Source organism: Adiantum capillus-veneris, chromosome 5, assembly GCF_014529385.1.
Source record: "Adiantum capillus-veneris isolate H3 chromosome 5, ASM1452938v2, whole genome shotgun sequence".
Lineage (NCBI taxonomy): Eukaryota > Viridiplantae > Streptophyta > Polypodiopsida > Polypodiales > Pteridaceae > Adiantum > Adiantum capillus-veneris.
Window position 1 is genome coordinate 111,103,561 of NC_140935.1, and position 16,966 is coordinate 111,120,526.

Consider the following 16,966-nt stretch of genomic DNA (forward strand, 5'->3'; position numbering starts at 1 on the left):
TGAGAGAGCCTGCCTAAAGGTTAGTCAAAAATATCCTCTTAAAGTCTAGCTTCGCTCCTGGTATGGACTCTCTCACCGCGAAAGAGTGCCTTGATGTGTTGTTTACCGTTCAATAAGCTGCTTTCCGTAGGAAATTTCTCGTGTCTCCTCTTTCAAGATGTGATATGCTTTTAGGCATTAGCTGGTTTCGTGAGCATAACCCTCTCATTGATTAGGAGGCCAACACTCTCACATCAAATGCAAAGACTGACTCACCCATCATCATTTGTGTTGAGGAAGGTCTACATTCTTTGCCTCTCATTTCTCATGCAAGTAAAGCGTGAATTACGACGAGGAGCACAAGCGGCATTCATCTATGCTGCTCTAGTTTCCCAGAGCATTCAGGCTCCAGGCAAGTATTCATATTTGTTTACCAAGTTTAAGCATCTTTGCCTCACTGACACAAAGGCTGGCAATTAAAAAAGATCCAAACTTTGATCAGTAGGAGATTGAGAAGCAAGAGGAATCCTAGGGATCCAGGCATAGGCAGTCAAAGAGAGCAGAGAGACGCTCTCAATTTGATCAATTTTAGAGGGAAAAAAAGGGCAAGAGTAGAAAGCATACATATGAAAGTGATAGTAGAAAAAAGAGCTACAAATCACGACACACAAACCCAAAGCAAAACGTAGAACCCAATATGATAACTAAAATGGATGATAACAAAAAGTGGGATGCAGATATTGATCACTAGTCAAATTTATTTACCAAGTTTAAGCATCTCTTTTTACATGATGATCTTCCAATCCGTCTCCCACCCGAGCGGTCGAAGGACCATCACATCGAGCTTATGGAGGGGCCGAGCCTGTCAGTAAGGCTCCCTACCGTTTGAACAAGACACAGGAGAAAGAGTTAGAGCGACAACTCACGGAGTTGGTGGCTAGAGGATTCATACGTCCTAGTGTAAGTTCTTTTGCTACTCCTATTTTGTTTCTTCGCAAGAAGGATGGTTCGTCTCGTTTGTGTGTTGATTACAAGGCATTCAACAAGATGACCGTCAAGAACAAGTTTCTGATGCTTTGCATTGAGTATATCCTTGATAGGCTCAATGGGGCAAAGGTATCCAACAAGGTCAAACTTAAGAGTAGATACCATAAGGTACGGGTATTCAAAGGCGACATCTTCAAGACCGCTTTTCGCACCGAGCGAGGGCAATCGGAGTATGTTGTTATGCCTTTTGGATTGACAGGTGCCGTGGGTACATTTAATCGTCTCATGGTAGGCCATTTCGGTGATATGGTCGGTGTATGTCTGTTCATCTTTTTGGATTATATTTTCATTTTTTTATGCATCGTGGGAACAACATGAAAAGGATGTCGAAAGGGTACTAACCCGTTTGGATGAGTGTCAGTTGTAAATTGCCGCTAAGAAGTCGAAATTTTTTCTTATTGAAGTCACTTATCTGGGTTATATCATTTCTGCAGAAGGCGTCAAGCTAGATCCCGCGAAGATGAAACAGCTACGTAATTGGGATTTTCCCAAAACTGCATATGATGTGCGTTCTTTTCTTGGTTTATGTCAAGTATATAGTTCGTACATAGAGAATTTTGCACGCATTGCCGTACCTATGACTGATGTTTTGAAAGGGGTAAAGACATGCCGTCAACGTGTAGACTTGCCCGAAGCAACCATAGAAGTTTTTGCAACTCTCAAGGTTGTGGTGACAAAAGCATCGTGTATTATCCTTGCCTCTTAGGATGAGCCCTTAGAGGTATGGACGGATGCGAGCAATGTCGTCATCGGCGCCATGCTTCAACAGCATGGTCGTCCTATAGCTTTCCTTCGCCGGAAGCTCAATAGTGCGGAAAAGCACTATTCAGTTTATGATAAAGAACTTTTGTCTGTCATTCACTCTCTTAAGCATTGGAAGTATTTTTTGTATGGTAGAGAGTTTACAGTTTGCACAGATCATCAAGCCCTCAAGTGGCTCGAGTCTATGCCTAGTGCACATTGGAGTGATCGCCAAGCAGAGTGGTCACAATTTTTTAAGCAATTTGAAGGTTTGATTGAGTATGTGCCTGGAAAAGCTAACCCTGTTGCACATGCGTTGACTCGCAAAGGACAGATTTTGGCTCTTTTGTGAGGGTCCAGATTTTCTATTTAGGGTGTGTCTTTCGACAACATGAAGAATCTGTATGCGGATTCCGAGTTTAGTAAGCAATGGTTGCAGGCTCTTGCTTCCCAAGGGCCAAGCAACTACCTCATCCGTGATGGTTTGTTGTATTTTCGTCAACGTTTATATTTGTTGCCCTCTCTCAGCCCAACCACATTACATGATGCACATGATTCTCTCACGGGTGGGCACAGGGAAATGAACACCACTTTGGAAAAGATAGAAAGATTCTTTTATTGGCCTAAAATGCGCAAAGATGTGTTTCATTATGTCACAGAGTGCACTATATATCAAATGGTAAAAGTCTTCGGGGTAAGCAGCAAGGCCTCTTGCTTCCGCTGCCTATTCCCGATCGACCATTTAAAGATATTTCCATGGATTTTGTGACAAACCTTCCACCAAGTTTGCATTCAAGGAACCCTCAATGTTTGACAATTGTTGATCGTTTCAACAAGTTTTGCATGTTGATTCCTTGTGAAGCCACAGTCACTGTACTAGATGTAGCACGGTTGTTCATAAAGTATTGATACCCCCTCTATGGTTTGCCAAAATCGATTGTTTCAAACAGGGGTGTTAAGTTTACGTCCAATTTTTGGCGCGCACTCTTTGAAAATTTTGGCACTAAGTTGAATTTTTTATCGGCTTTTCATCAGCAGTCAAATGGTCAAACAGAAATTTATAATCAATTGGCTTTTGATGTGTTAAAATCTTATGTTCATGATCAGCAGTCTCAGTGGGAGATCTATCTCGCATTGGTTCAGGCTATTCTAAATGACTCCTTTTCTTCTGCTATTGGTCGAACTCCGTATGAGGCAACTTTTAACCGTCTGTTCCAATCACTTTTCACTCGCTCGGTCAATCAAATGCCTTATGCTAATGCTGAAAGTCAGTCATTGGATGAGATTTCTGAGAGTGTGAAGCTTCGGCTAAGCAAGGCTCAAGAATCTTATTCATGGCAGGCTAATAAGCATCGTCACGATGTTTCGACCAAGGGATTGGATGTATTTAAGAATCATGAAGCAACGTCTTAAGCAAGTTGAAAAGAAGTGTCCCAAGTTGTCTTTTCGAATGTATCGTCCATTTCCACTCATTTAAATGAGGTTTCAATGAAATTGCAATTGCCTAACTCATGGTCAATGCACAACGTTTTCCATGTTTCTTGGTCGAAAGTGTTTCAGGGAACGACTCCAAAGGACATTTAGGAAGAAGAAGAACCAGAGATCATCGATGAAGCTCAAGTCATGGAGCCAGAGCAAGTGTTGTTGCATCGAATTCGACATGCTTCAAAGAAGCAAGTGAGACAATACTTTTTGAAGTTCAAAGATCGCGGAACCCACGAAGCAGTGTGGGTAGATGAAGAGTTTTTCAAGGATTACCCAAAGTTGTTGGCAGACTACAAAGAGGCCATGCAACTCGGTACTAGTAGCTCACTTTAAAAAGGAGGGGATGTCACGTGACACATCCAACCATATGTGTCCGTGGACAAGCTACAGCATGACAAAGGTTCAGTCGGTCCAGTCAATCTAGCTAAGAAAGTGTGCTGCCACTTTTGTAAGTCTGTTCGCAGATCATGCATGCCCAGGCACTTAGAGTAGATGCATATCCTCTAGTTTCACACAGCATGATCATCAGCATTACCATCAGAATCCATCGAGAGCATTTTCCAGTGCACAGAACCTATTTTCCCTATTTTTGACATTTTTTACTTATTATTTTAAGTGACTTTTGTTGGGAATTGCGTAGGGCAATTTTGCTAAAGTTATATATAAGCAAACCTAGGACTAAGCTAATTTGGCAGAAGAGCAAGGAGAACACAGGCACAAGTGCAGCAAGTTCCTCCCTCTCTCTCTCAAGCAAGATCCCCCCACCTAAGCTGGCGTTTTTTCCACCAATCAACATCAGCCTTGCCTTGGCGATTTCAGCCTCAGACCACGGTTTACAGCATCCACCTTTCCTCGCCAGCAAGCCCACTCATTAGCCTTGCAAGACTCATTGATTTCAGCGTTTTTATGATCTGCTGTCCCAGCGTTTTCTGCCCTATCAGCAGCGTTTCTGCAGCAGCATTGCAGCCAGCAGCATGGCGTTTTTCAGCAATGCTTCAGCACCATCAAAACAGCATTTTTGCAGCAGTAATTCAGCGAGCAAGACAACATCAGGCCAGCAATTCTGCAGCATCATTGAAGCGAGCAGAATCAACGTTTTTTGTAACAGCCATTAGCGTTTTTGGAACTAGCAAGCAGTCAAGAGTTTTCAGCCTTCAAGTCCACAGCAGAGACAGACGTCGTCGTCGTCGGCACTGCCGTCTTTATAGCGTTTAGTCTCCCGCATTTGCATCATTTAGCTTCAATCTACACTTGTACCAGATTTGTGCAATCAATAGCGTAGAGCTCTCTCGCCATCGAAAGAGGGGCCCTTGGAGGAGGGTTTTACAACATCCCCGGTGTCGTATTCTCTTCTCTCTCTATCTATTAGTCTCTACACCTTCACGCACAATGTCTATTCACTTTCTTTGTGATCACTTGCACTCTCTCATTAAGGGAACGGAAGGCTATCCCTTCCGTAAGTAAAAGGAACTCTTGAGCACAGTTTGGAGCACTCAACTTGAGCAAAGTTCAACATTCATTCCGCTACACCTTACAAGATGATGATGGACAGGAAGTTAGAACGCGAAGCAAGACTGGCAGAATTGGCTCGAGAACGCGAAGAAAGAAAAGCAGAACACGATCGCGAGCGCAAAGAAAGAGTGGCAGCCATAGAGCGTGTGCGCGAGCAAGCACGCTTGGCGGCCGGAGAAAGAATGGCAGCCCTAGAGCATGAGCGCGAGCAAGCACGCTTGACGGCCGAAGACAGAAGGGTAGCCTTGGAGCGTGAGCGTGAGCAAGTGCGCTTGGCGGCCAAAGATCGACAAGCAGAGAGAGGCCAACACATCCAACAACTGGTCCTACTTTTTCCTAACGTGCAGGCGCAGATTGAATAGAATCAGGAGAAGGAGACTCTCTCAGTCTCTTCTTTTCCAAAGCATGACACACATGATCTGCATGATAATGATAAGCGAGATGATAAGCATCATGATTTGCATGATAATGATAAGCATGATGATTTGAATGAGCAAGATGTGATTATTCACAGGCATGATGATTTGCAGGAAGAAACTGTGATTGTTCACAAGGATGATGGTTTAGTTGATACTTTGTCTAGTGAAGCTAACCTCATTGCAGATTCGATAGGTCACGAAGAACCGAGCTTGGCTCTCAAGTCAAGGTCCAAAGAACCCCCACAGGAAGTATTCTGTGTTCAAATGATTAGTCAGCACACATTGTTCGAGTGTTTCATTCGTGATGCTTTCCTATATTTTAATCATTGTCCTTATGTGATCCCTTTTCATAGGAGGATCTTCTAAGTCTGTTGGCTGAAAACGCTATGTCACCTGCCGGGGGTCTTGCTAGGAAGGTGCACTATTGAATACGCGGTTCCTGTTGCCTCTTCTGCCAGAAAGTGCTAGCGCTAGAGTTTCTTATATATTTGCATCGCTAAATTGCCCGACCGAGTTCCCAACAAAAGTCACTTCAAAAATAATAAGTGAAAATTGGCTAAAATTGGGAAAATAGGTCTATGCAATGTAGAAATGGTCCTAATGGGTTCTGCCTGAAATTTGATGATCATACTGTGTGCAACCAGAGGATATGCATCTACTCTAAGTGACTGGTCATGCACGGTCTGCGAACAGACTCACAAAAGTGCCAAAACACTTTCTAATCTAGGCTAACTGAACTGAACTGAACACTGGTCATAAAAAACCTTGTCCACGTACACATAGGGTTAGATGTGCACGTGACATCTCCTCCTTTTCAAAGTGAGGTACTGGTACCGAACCGTATGGCGTCGAGGGAGATCGCCAACAGCGTCTGGAATCCTGGAAAGGACTCTTCGTCGGCCCACATTGATGCGTGGGTCACGCTATACTTGAACTTCATAAAGGTCTACAACGCTTGCTTCTCTGGGCCGCGCCGAAAGCGACACAAAGTCATATGTGGCTCCTTCAATGCTTCAACTTCGTCTATAGTCATGCATCTTCTTCTTCAAGAATCTCCGAGGATGAAAATTCCTAAAAACACTTCCAACACAAAAACATGAACATACCCATTTCATGTAAAGTGACTGAAAAAATTCTAGTCTTCTTGAAAGACTGTGCATGCAATGTAGATGAATATATAGACGGAGTGCCGAACGTTCATCAAACACATGCAAACAATGGAGTCGAATCTTGATTGTCTGATCTAAATCTATCAACTGTGGCAAATCACAATGGAAATGCCCATGCTTGATGCTCAATCCTTCTTGTGCTCTTTTAGATTCTGTGTCATGCCAAGGAAGAGACATGGACTGTGAATTCCTTGAATGCAAACATGTCATCTTTCCACGAGTAATCCGCATACATCCGTGCTCATTCATGAGTGAATCGTTCTCATCGTACAATATGTCATGAGCATTTTCACCAAGACCAGCCAGTGTTTTGCAGACAGAAGATCAAGCTTGGCGTTAGCAAATTGCATGAGCAGAAGCCTAGCGTTTTTGCAGCAGGACCCAGATTAGCCCCTAGCATTTTTGAATCAGCAAGCACTCTAGCGCTTTTGCAAATTCGTCGCGACAGAACCACAGGTAGCATTAGCGTTTTCAGTTTTCAGCATCAAGACACTGTAGAACAAGACCCGAACCTCGCAGATCTCACATTCCCGCAACAAATCCACGCTGCACGGTCAGATCCGCGAGCGTTTGCAGTTTCAGCCCGGAAAACGCAGATTTCAGCATCTACGTTCTCAACACGTCGTCGTCGCATCGTCGTCATCGCCATCGTCACCGACATAGAGTCAAAATTCAACAGATAAAGATTTGCAGATTGCAACCCTTAGCGTTTTCAAATCTCAGCCCGTCTCGTCGTCATCCTCATTGTCGTCGACATCGTCGGCAAGTCCATTGCATTGAAAAAATTTGTGCAATCAATAGTAGACCGCTCTCGCCATAAAGAGTGGGGCCTTCGAAGGAGGGTTTGACAACATTGTGGTGTCGTATTCTTCTATCTCCCAGTCTCAGCACCTTCATTCACAGTGTCTACCACCTTATTTGTGATCATTTGCACTCTCACTAAAGGAACGGAAGGCTCTCCCTGCTGTAAGTAAAAGGAACCCTTGAGCACAGTTCGGAGCAATCATCTTGAGCCAAGTTCAACATTCACATCCGCTGCACCTTACAGGACAAAATGTTATGCTTGCATTAAGGAGAATAAATAACATTACCTCATGGATTGATACTTCTTTTTAGGCGTTCTCAGATCTTATGTTCCGTTGGGTCTTGAACTTTAGAGTTCATGCACGGAACAGTGGGCTTGGCTTTTCGCTAGGAATTGTGTTCACATGTCCATGCCTAGAAATGCCTCGTAGACGAACTTTGCACAAGGTTTGGTACCATCCTGTACTTCTGTGGGAATGTCTTCAAGTCATAGACTCATGAGTGAGGACCATCCATATCGATGTTGCATTGAATAGCATATTTATGTGCTTCCGTGCTTGATTTTTGAATCCTACCTTCTTGCATGAATGCCGTGAATAGTTTTAGGGAATGGAGACTTCTACCCGAAACTGTGCGTATACTGGTTGTTAACACATTTTGTGGCTTGTGAACATATGGTATGTGGTAAGTATAACCCTCCTTTTGGGATGAGAAATCCTACGATTAGAGCCTTCAAAAACCTTAAAGTCACTTATAACATTAATAAATGTGTGTTCACACACATTTTTAATCTTTAAGTAGACATAATGGACTTAAATTAAAGCCTTTTGACCAATTTGAGAATTTTGACAAATGGCAAGTCTAAAGAGACTTATCTATAAGAGAATTTGCGAGTTTGAGCTTCTAAGGCATTTTGCGGGCTGAAAACTCTATTTTTGCAGCATTTTTCTGCGCTTTAAAGGTTTTGATAGCCATCTCTACCTTGGGGGAGCCTCTTTTCATCATTCTATGCCAATTATCTAAATATATGGATCTGTTATACATCAAAACAATCAATTATAATGCTGAATTCTTTGTTTTGCAGCACTTTTCTTACAATTTCAGCCATCCCTCTTCGATGGAGATCATGTGAAAACTCTCTTTTCAACATATGTCAAAAATGGAAGAGTTTCATCGCGAAGAATTGCATCGGAATTGAAGATTTCTGCCATTCAACGACTTCCATCACGAAGGCTTTGTTCAATCTACTCTACTGTAGGCATTCTCTTGTTCTACATGCTTGCAAAGTTTGTGCTTCTTGTTTGGAAGGCAAATGCAAGCAAATGGAGGAGGATGTGAGAGCTTGAGAGAGTAGATAGAAGGAACAAGCAGCTTGGAGAATCGACACCAACATTCACTTGTTTGCAATGCTGAATTTTTCAGCTTGCATCACTATGGAGGTCAGGCATTGTATTGCCCATGATACTATGTACAATTCTCCCATAAATAAAGAAAAGTTTTGAGGGAGGGGCCAACAGTTCCGGCTCATTGTGTGCCTTGTTTCATTTCAGCTTTGTCTTTGAAGTATACAAGTGTTTGTCCTCTTATTGTCCAACCCAATAACACCTGCATAGCAATGTCCGAGGCGCAAACATAGGCAAAATAGAAATAAAAACATGCAGACAGCTCATCTGTAGAATCAGACTATTAGCCATCATGAGTGAAAACTAGTGATGCTAAAACCATGTAAGCCACCATAAGTGAATTTCTCAATAACAAAGGAAAGATGCTATGCAGTCTTATGCTACAAGCTCAATTGGCATTCATTGCAATTATCATTAAAAATTATGACTCCTTGGCTTGCAAGCATAAAAGTTACAAACTGGTTAGGTAACCTTACAGATATGCATTACTCAGGGAGCTGCACAAACGTGTCTCAATTTCTTCACCATTCAGGATTGATTTCTTCCCTTTTACTCCAACCCAACGCTCACGCAAGACAGGTTGATCAATTATTCCAATGATCTGCAGTACAAGATCTTCTGACTCTCACACATGCATTCGTCCGATTTAAAAAACAACAACAGCAACTACATACTCGTTGGCCAAGTGGCTTCCTAATGGGATCCAAAAATTAGAGCTCTTTCTTTCATTGACATCCATTCTAGATCTTGATCATGTTTTCTTGTGAGAAGTTTTTTTAAAGTGGGGCCAAATCAAAACCTCAAAAAAGCACAGCCTAACATAAAAGGAAACATAATTCATCTTGCATCAAAGTAGGTACACAATAATTTTACAGCTATTCAATATTTCCAGCAAGCGAAGTAACTCTTACTGGAATTTCTCTGTATAACAAACTAATAAGCGTTCCAAATACTGGCTTCCCTGCATAATAACAAGTGCCATTGTCAACCACATATGTTTCCAGAAAAGCTGAAATATATTCTATACAAGGGGAAAGGCAAAAGAATAGTGTGCACACAAGTGCATATGTACATTATGCATATATACTATACACACATATTTGTGGATGAATTTTAAATGTTTCATTTACACGCACATACGTATGTATGCAAGTGTGTATATATTGACTTTCATGGTTGCTTGTATTTATATTGATACTTATGCTAAGTACTATATTGAAAAAAATAAGCATCCTGGTTAAACTAGTTCTCTTTTCTCCTGCTCTATGCAAAGTGCAACACTCAAGGTAAGCTGTGGAAGGGCCCTCAAGGAGTTCTCTACACCTGATACAAATGCTCTTCATGGTACTTACTTTATAGATAACTTGCACTAGAAACGGACTTGTAGAGACAGAAAAACACTTGCAGTGTGTACCCTCTGCTTTATGACAGACATACGATCAACAAACGGTTCCTAGTTACAACTAAGTCTAAAAGCAAAAAATCAATAATCTGGAATATTCATAAAAGATGTCCTTAAAAGCCAAAATTGTCACGCATAACAAAATACACACCTGTTATGAAACTTTTGGTGCCATCAATAGGGTCCAAAACCCATACAAATTCAATGTCTTCTGTGGGTGATTCCAGTCCCCATTCCTCACCAAAACTTTAAAATCAAAAGACAGTACATAAATTACAATCATTTAACAAAAAACTCATCACGTTGAACACTTAATTGATTTTGACCTCAATCAACAATTGAAACTAGCCTCATGCATATCCACACTCTCCTAAATGGTTTCCTTGTTCATCAAGTATCCACAATTACAAAACCTAGCAAGAAGAACAGAAGCTGAACAAAACCTCAGAATTTCCCTTTAGCGCAAGGCTTTGCTTTATTTGCATTATCTACTTGGAAAAAGACATTGCTCCCAAGAAAAGGTACATTGAGTCCAGTGGCACTCAACAACAAACAATTTGCGCGCTTACCCGTGGCGTCAACAAAATACATAATTAATATGTAAAACTGAGGATTAGTTTCTTTCCTCAAAACAACAAGAACTTGTTAACAGGTCCTAAATTAAGCAACTGTGTGATATTGTCGTTCTTTCAATCATGCAAATTCATGATGGCATGGACTATACATGGACCAAATTTGTATGGCATGCCATATTCATAATTGTCAATGATTATGGCAGTTGTCTATGCACATTATGTGCGTGTTTGGCTCGCGTCAGCGAGTCATGTGCGTAAGGTAAATTCTAGGGAAGCACTTGTTGGATAGGACAACAAAAGCGTATATGTGACAGACATTTGTGGTCAGCAATGCATAATAGAAATGAAATGAAATGAAGAGAGAGAGAGAGAGAGAGAGAGAGAGAGAGAAAGAAAGAAAGATTTTTAACGTCTATGTCAGGCCGAAATCGGCCTATGAGACAAATCAAATGTACATGTGGTGTATGTCATCCGTCTATCGGAAAGACAAATGAAACAAAACTGATACAAAACTGAACTGAATGTAGGTAGTGGAGTATCTGAGGAGGGATGGAGCTCTATCTCTAGGGGTATATGCATGTCTATATGCTCAAGGTAGTACAATCATGAGAATGCATCAAGCTATCTAGCTCCATCCTGTACTAATGGGGGGATGTAAGATGTGGTACATGGGCGGGTCTGGTGCCAAGGCTACCCGGATGAAAGCTGTCGGGTCGGCCCTCATCTGAGCCACTCGCTCCTCAGTGGCACGGCGCTCCCGGGCTCGGATCTCCTCGATCTGTCGGTGGTGGGAGCTCGCGCCCCTGTAGCCTGTGACTCGTGGTCGTCGTCTAGCTCGGCTCACCTCCGCCTGTGGGAGTGTCACTCCCCTCTGAGTGTCTGGTGAGGGAGGGGCGGCAATCCTCTGAAAGAAGTCTGTGAGCTGCGACTGTCTCCCCTCTGTCTGTGTAGCTGTGTGTGGCTGTAGTAGTGTGTCCCGATGGCTCTGTATCTCTAGTAAGAAACGTCCGAGCTGTCTCTGATCTCGAGAGTCCATGATCTCTCGGAGAGTGGGCTGTCCTCTGAATAAGGCCTCATACCTGCCTCTGATCTCAGTGTATGCTCTGCATCTACATACAAAGTGCTCCTCACTCTCCACCTCCTTTGTGCAGGCTCTGCAGACTCGCTCCTCCCTGGGAACACCAGTATGTCTCCCGATCTCAATCTCTAACCTGTGTGAAGCCACTCTCAGCTGACCAATCGCCACCCGTGAGCTATGTGGCATATATGTGTCCATGTAGCGTGGTCTCTGTATGAACCCCCCAGACAATATGGTGAGAAACTGGTCTCTGTAATCTGACATCCTCGTCCCCAAGCCAGGTGACTCCCAGACTCTCCTAGTGTATAGCTGCCACAGATCCTGTCTCAATATCAAGTTCCTCTCACTGCGAGAGAGGTGAACATATGGTGAGTGGGGGTCGTACTGGAATGGTGGTAGGCTCTCCATGTCAAGACCGTGTCCCTCAAACCATGCTCTGACCTGTGAGTACCATGCTCTCTCATGCCCACTCTCTGATAGCTGTATAGCTGCCTCAAATGCTCTACGAGTAAGTCTGTCAGGAGGTAGCTCTCTTATCCTCTGGATGAAGCAGGCTGTCTGGAATAGTGCCTCTACAACCATAGGTGGTGTGGCGAGCTCGGCTCTAATAATGTCATGTGGCACTGTCTTCTTGCTGAGGAGCAAGCGTGAGATCAAACATACCTGTGGCCTCTCAAGCTGTGTCCACTGGTCAGCTGTCAATCCTGGTGCCCATACTGCCGCCGAGTACATCAAGGCCGGGGTGACTAAGGTGTCGAAAAGCCACCCCTTCGTGCGGGGCTCCTGAAAGTGTGCCTGGTGGCATCTCCGCTCTAGCATGGCCAGAGCTGCATATCCTCGGGTGAGCCTGTCAGCAGCAGCCTGCCTCATAGTGAAGGGTCCTGGTAGGCTGGTGAATGTGATGCCAAGGTAGACATAGGAGGTGACTACATCAACCTGTCCTCCTGCTGCTGTGAAGGTGGCAGCGCTCCTCACTGCACTGGATGTGTGAAAGATCATAACCTTGGTTTTGCCAAGGTTCACAGTCAACCCCCTGTGTGTGCTGAATTCGTCCAAGGCCTCAAGATGGCGTTGCAAGCCCTCGGGTGACTCTGAAATCAACACAATATCATCAGCATATAACATGATGTGGACCGGAGTACCTGCCAAGAGAGAGAGAGAGAGAGAGAAATGAAATGTTATATTAAACGTCTTCAAAAGGCCAAATGACCTATGAGGTAAAACTGATACAATCCTTGTGGATCTAATCCAATGTCTGGGTACAAAATAAAATAAATAAGATGAGGTAAAGTGAAAGATTAAACTAAAAGACTAAGATTGTCACACTGAAATCGTCATCATCAATGCCCGAGGATGTCCAACATCGGGCGTTGTCCAAGAAAGTATTGCATCGGTCACTGAAGAGCTTCGTCAATGTCCGCCTCTGTAAATAGTCGTACTGGGCATCTCCCGTGTCATGCTAGAATAGCCCTAGTTCTGTGATGGAGCCTCCATCGATGTCGTGGTGGGCCCCGTAGACATGGGTGTCTGACTCTCCCGAGCTCAATGGCTCTGTCCACTAATATACCTCTAGTAGAAGTGTGCTTTGAAGTTTGTTGTGAAGCATGCTCATTTGGCTGCTGAGTCTCTACTCTGAAGAAGTTAGTGATCTCTGTTGGGTTAAAGGCCCTAAATGACCTCCTTTCTGTACATTTTTATACTTTGTCCAGGTTCACAGTGAACCTGAACACATTTTTTAAAGTCACTTATAATAAAAGTGGGAAAGGCACAAAACCCAACAAGTGGGTTTCCCCAAATCGTACGAACTCGCTCTCTCTCTCTGCGTTTGATCTGCAAAGCCATCTCTTTCTTGCACTTACGCCAGGCTCTACCTGGCCCAAACCTGCACTCTTTCACCTCGCGCATCTCCCGATAGTCTCTCCTTCGCGCTTTCAGCTGGTATCAAATCCCTAGGGTCCGAAATAGGACCCACGCAGGCTGCGGGACAACAAGCTATATTGCTTTCCCGCGATGATTTTCACTACCATCGCGAAGCCCCTTGCAAAAAGGGTCTAAAAGAGGTACTTTGTACTATTTTCAATGTAAAGCTTTGCTTGGCAAGTTTCTTGTTGTTGCTGAAGTTGCTTCACATACAGAATTGTGGCATAAGAGACTTGGCCATATACCCAAACGGGTATTCATGTGCTTTCCTCGATGAAGAGAGTTGATGTAAAAGGCAAAAACTTGGATTTTGTAACGATTGTCTTTATGGAAAGCAAAAGAAATCTTCTTATTACTCTGGTCTCTCACAAAGCTAATCCTCTTGATCTTATTCACTCCAATGTATGCACTATGCCTGTTAATTCTTTTGGTAGTGCATTGTATTTTGTTACATTCATTGATGACTGTACTAGGAAAGGATGGGTGAATTTGTTGAAAAATAAGAATGAGACTTTTAATGCTTTTAAGAACTTTCATGCATTTGTCACTACTCAAAAAGATGCTAAGCTTAAATGTCTCACGTCGGACAATGGAGGAGAATATGTATCTACTGAATTTCAGTGTTTTTGTGATGATAATGGGATCAAAAGGGAGTTGACAACACCTTATAATCTGTCTTCGAATGGTGTGGTTGAGAGGTACAACCGTACTTTATGTGAGAGAGTGCGTTGCATGTTGTCCACCACTAATCTTTCCCAAGAGTTTTGGGGAGAGGTATTAAAAACTGCAGTTCATATTTACAAATCGCTAGTACGCTGAAAAAATGACATTCCAAAGGAGATTTGGTCTAGCAAACCTGCCTCTTATGATTATTTGAGAGTATTTGGCTGTGAAGCTTTTGTTCATGTACGCTATGACTTGAGATTAAAGCTTGATATGAAGTCCGTTAAAGGAGTCTTCCTAGGTTATGGGGAAGAAGGTTACCACAATTTAGAAAGGTAATTTGCAGCCGAGATGTAGTGTTCAATGAGGCAAAATTGCTTAAGAATGCTAAAAAATCTGATTCTAACAAGAAAACAGACAGATTTCAACCTTTTGTGCCACCCATTGATGTTGAAAAAGAGCTTCATGATGCATTACCGCAAGCTGAAATTGATAATCAACCGGTTAACCTTGAGCCAACAGAGGTAGGACATGATATTGATGCTCCTAATGAGAATGAACAGCCACCTTAATTGGCTGAAAATGATTTTCAGTAGCATGATAGAGCTGAAAATGAGTTGCCTCATGATGTAGAACCGTTGCTTGAGAATGTAGATCATTGGGTACGCAGGTCAACTCGTTTGAAAAGGAAACCGCAGAGATTTAGTCCCTCTTTGCATCATGTAATGTTATCAGATGAGGGTGAACCTCTTACTTATAAAGAGGCTAAGTCATGTGAGTCAAGCAGTAAGTGGGAGCTTACAATGCAAGAGGAAATGAAATCCTTGCATGCAAATGATACTTGGGATCTTCTGCCATTGCCCAGGGGAGAAAGGCTCTTCCTAACAAATGGGTGTACAAGATTAAGATCGTGGATGAAAAACCCAAGTACAAGGCAAGATTGGTCGCAAAAGGATATGCACAAAAAGAAGGAATTGCTTTTCAAGAAATATTTTCCCCTCTCGTAAAGCTTACAACATTACGTGTCCTTTTTGCTGTCGTTGCGATGCTTGATTTGGAATTGAATCAAATAGATGTAAAGACAGTGTTTTAGCATGGTGATATTGAGGAGGACATATACATGAAAAAACCTGAGGGTTTTGTAGCTCCTACACGCGAGGAACTAGTATGCAAACCGAAAAGGGCTCTGTATGGTTTGAGACAATCATCACGGCAGTGGTATAAGAAGTTTCACACTTTTATGATGTCTCAAGGCTTTAAACGCAACCATGCAAATCATTGTCTGTATACGAAAAGTAATGAAGATGGTAGTCCCATCATACTTGTTCTCTATGTTGACGACATGCTGCTCGCCGGGAAACATAAGACTAGTCTCGATGCTCTAAAGCGTAAGCTAAATTCAGCATTTGCTATGAAGGATTTGGGTGATGCAGAGCATATTTTAGGCATGCGTATCAAAAGGGATAGAAAGCTGAAATTATTGTTTTTATCTCAAGCAAAGTACATTGCAAAAGTACTTGACAGATCTAATATGGCTGATGCTAAGCGTCTTGGAGTACCTTTACCTCCATACACCAAGCTTAGCAAAGCAGATAGCCCAAAGGATGAGGTGGCATTGAGAGCAATGAAGGGAATCCCTTATGCATCAGCTTGTGGTTCTCTTATGTATGCTATGGGTGCCACTCGTCCCGACATTGCTTATGCAGTGGGAGTTGTTAGTCGATACATGTCGAATCCTAGCAAAGCGCATTGGGAAGCTGTCAAATGAATTATGCGATATTTGCAAGGTACACAATCAAAGTGTATTTTTTATGGCAAAGGTGACTTAAAGTTGCAGGGATATTGTGATGCAAACATGGTAGGTGACATGGATACCATGAAATCTACCAGTGGATATGTATTTGCTATTGTTAGTGGTGCAGTCTCTTAGGTTGCAAAAAATTGTAGCATTGAGTACTACTGAGGTTGAATACATTTCAGCCACAGAGGCTTCAAATGAAGCCATTTGGTTGGGCCGACTTACAAAAGAACTTGGCATATCTGCTCATACTCCAATGTTGGGATGTGATAGCCAGAGTGTTGTCTATTTAACCAAAAATGCCATGTTTCATAGGTGTACCAAACACATAGATGTGCAGTACCACTTCATACGTCTGGTATTGGAGGATGGTCTAGTCACCTTGACTAAGATCAATACACAAGATAACCCAGCAGATGTTCTCACCAAGAGTCTTGCCAAGGCTCAACATGAGCATTGCATACAGCTGGTGGGAGTTGGTGTCACAATCTGGACACGTGGCTGTCTCGGGTAGACACATATTTGGCTGGCTGGCTGCAAAGAAACCCTAAATGCTAACGTCGCTAGTTGTACCCGAAATTTGCAGAGGATATGCCACGTGGCAGTGTACGGACGCCAGTGCGTTTTGGGACGCGTTTCACGGGCCTGATGACATGGCAGCAGTACACGGCAGTTTGCTTTTCTGGCTGCTTTTGTCTACATAGGAGAAAGTCCCACGCAAAAACTTTAGTAGCTTTTGGGCATTACTTTAATTCCCTAAAAGAGGGCTTGTGAGAGAGAAAATCTTTATTTTTTACAAGGCTTTTTGAAACAGCTCTTGGGGCTCTGCTTTTGGCATCCCTTGTAATCTTTAAATATGTGAGTACGCCTCTCACAACTCAGAGCATCTGGACGCAGAGTCACTTGTACTTTGAACCCAGATTAATACAAAAAGAATTACCAAAAGGGACGCCAGTCTATGGGGCCAATAT

The 16,966-nt window shown here is 42.9% G+C and overlaps 1 protein-coding gene across 3 annotated transcripts in view; it reads right to left on the minus strand.

Annotated features, from left to right (window-relative positions):
* Positions 1-16,966, minus strand: part of IMPL2 (inositol monophosphatase family protein) — a 147,613-nt gene that overhangs the window by 46,641 nt on the left and 84,006 nt on the right. For all 3 annotated transcript variants that reach the window (XM_086512686.1, XM_086512687.1, XM_086512685.1), the window contains exons 3-5: positions 10,113-10,207; positions 9,471-9,520; positions 9,036-9,160 (exon numbers count right to left, since the gene is read on the minus strand). In XM_086512686.1, the coding sequence (XP_086368812.1) occupies positions 9,036-9,160; positions 9,471-9,520; positions 10,113-10,207 (270 nt within the window). The remainder of the gene's footprint in view (positions 1-9,035; positions 9,161-9,470; positions 9,521-10,112; positions 10,208-16,966) is intronic.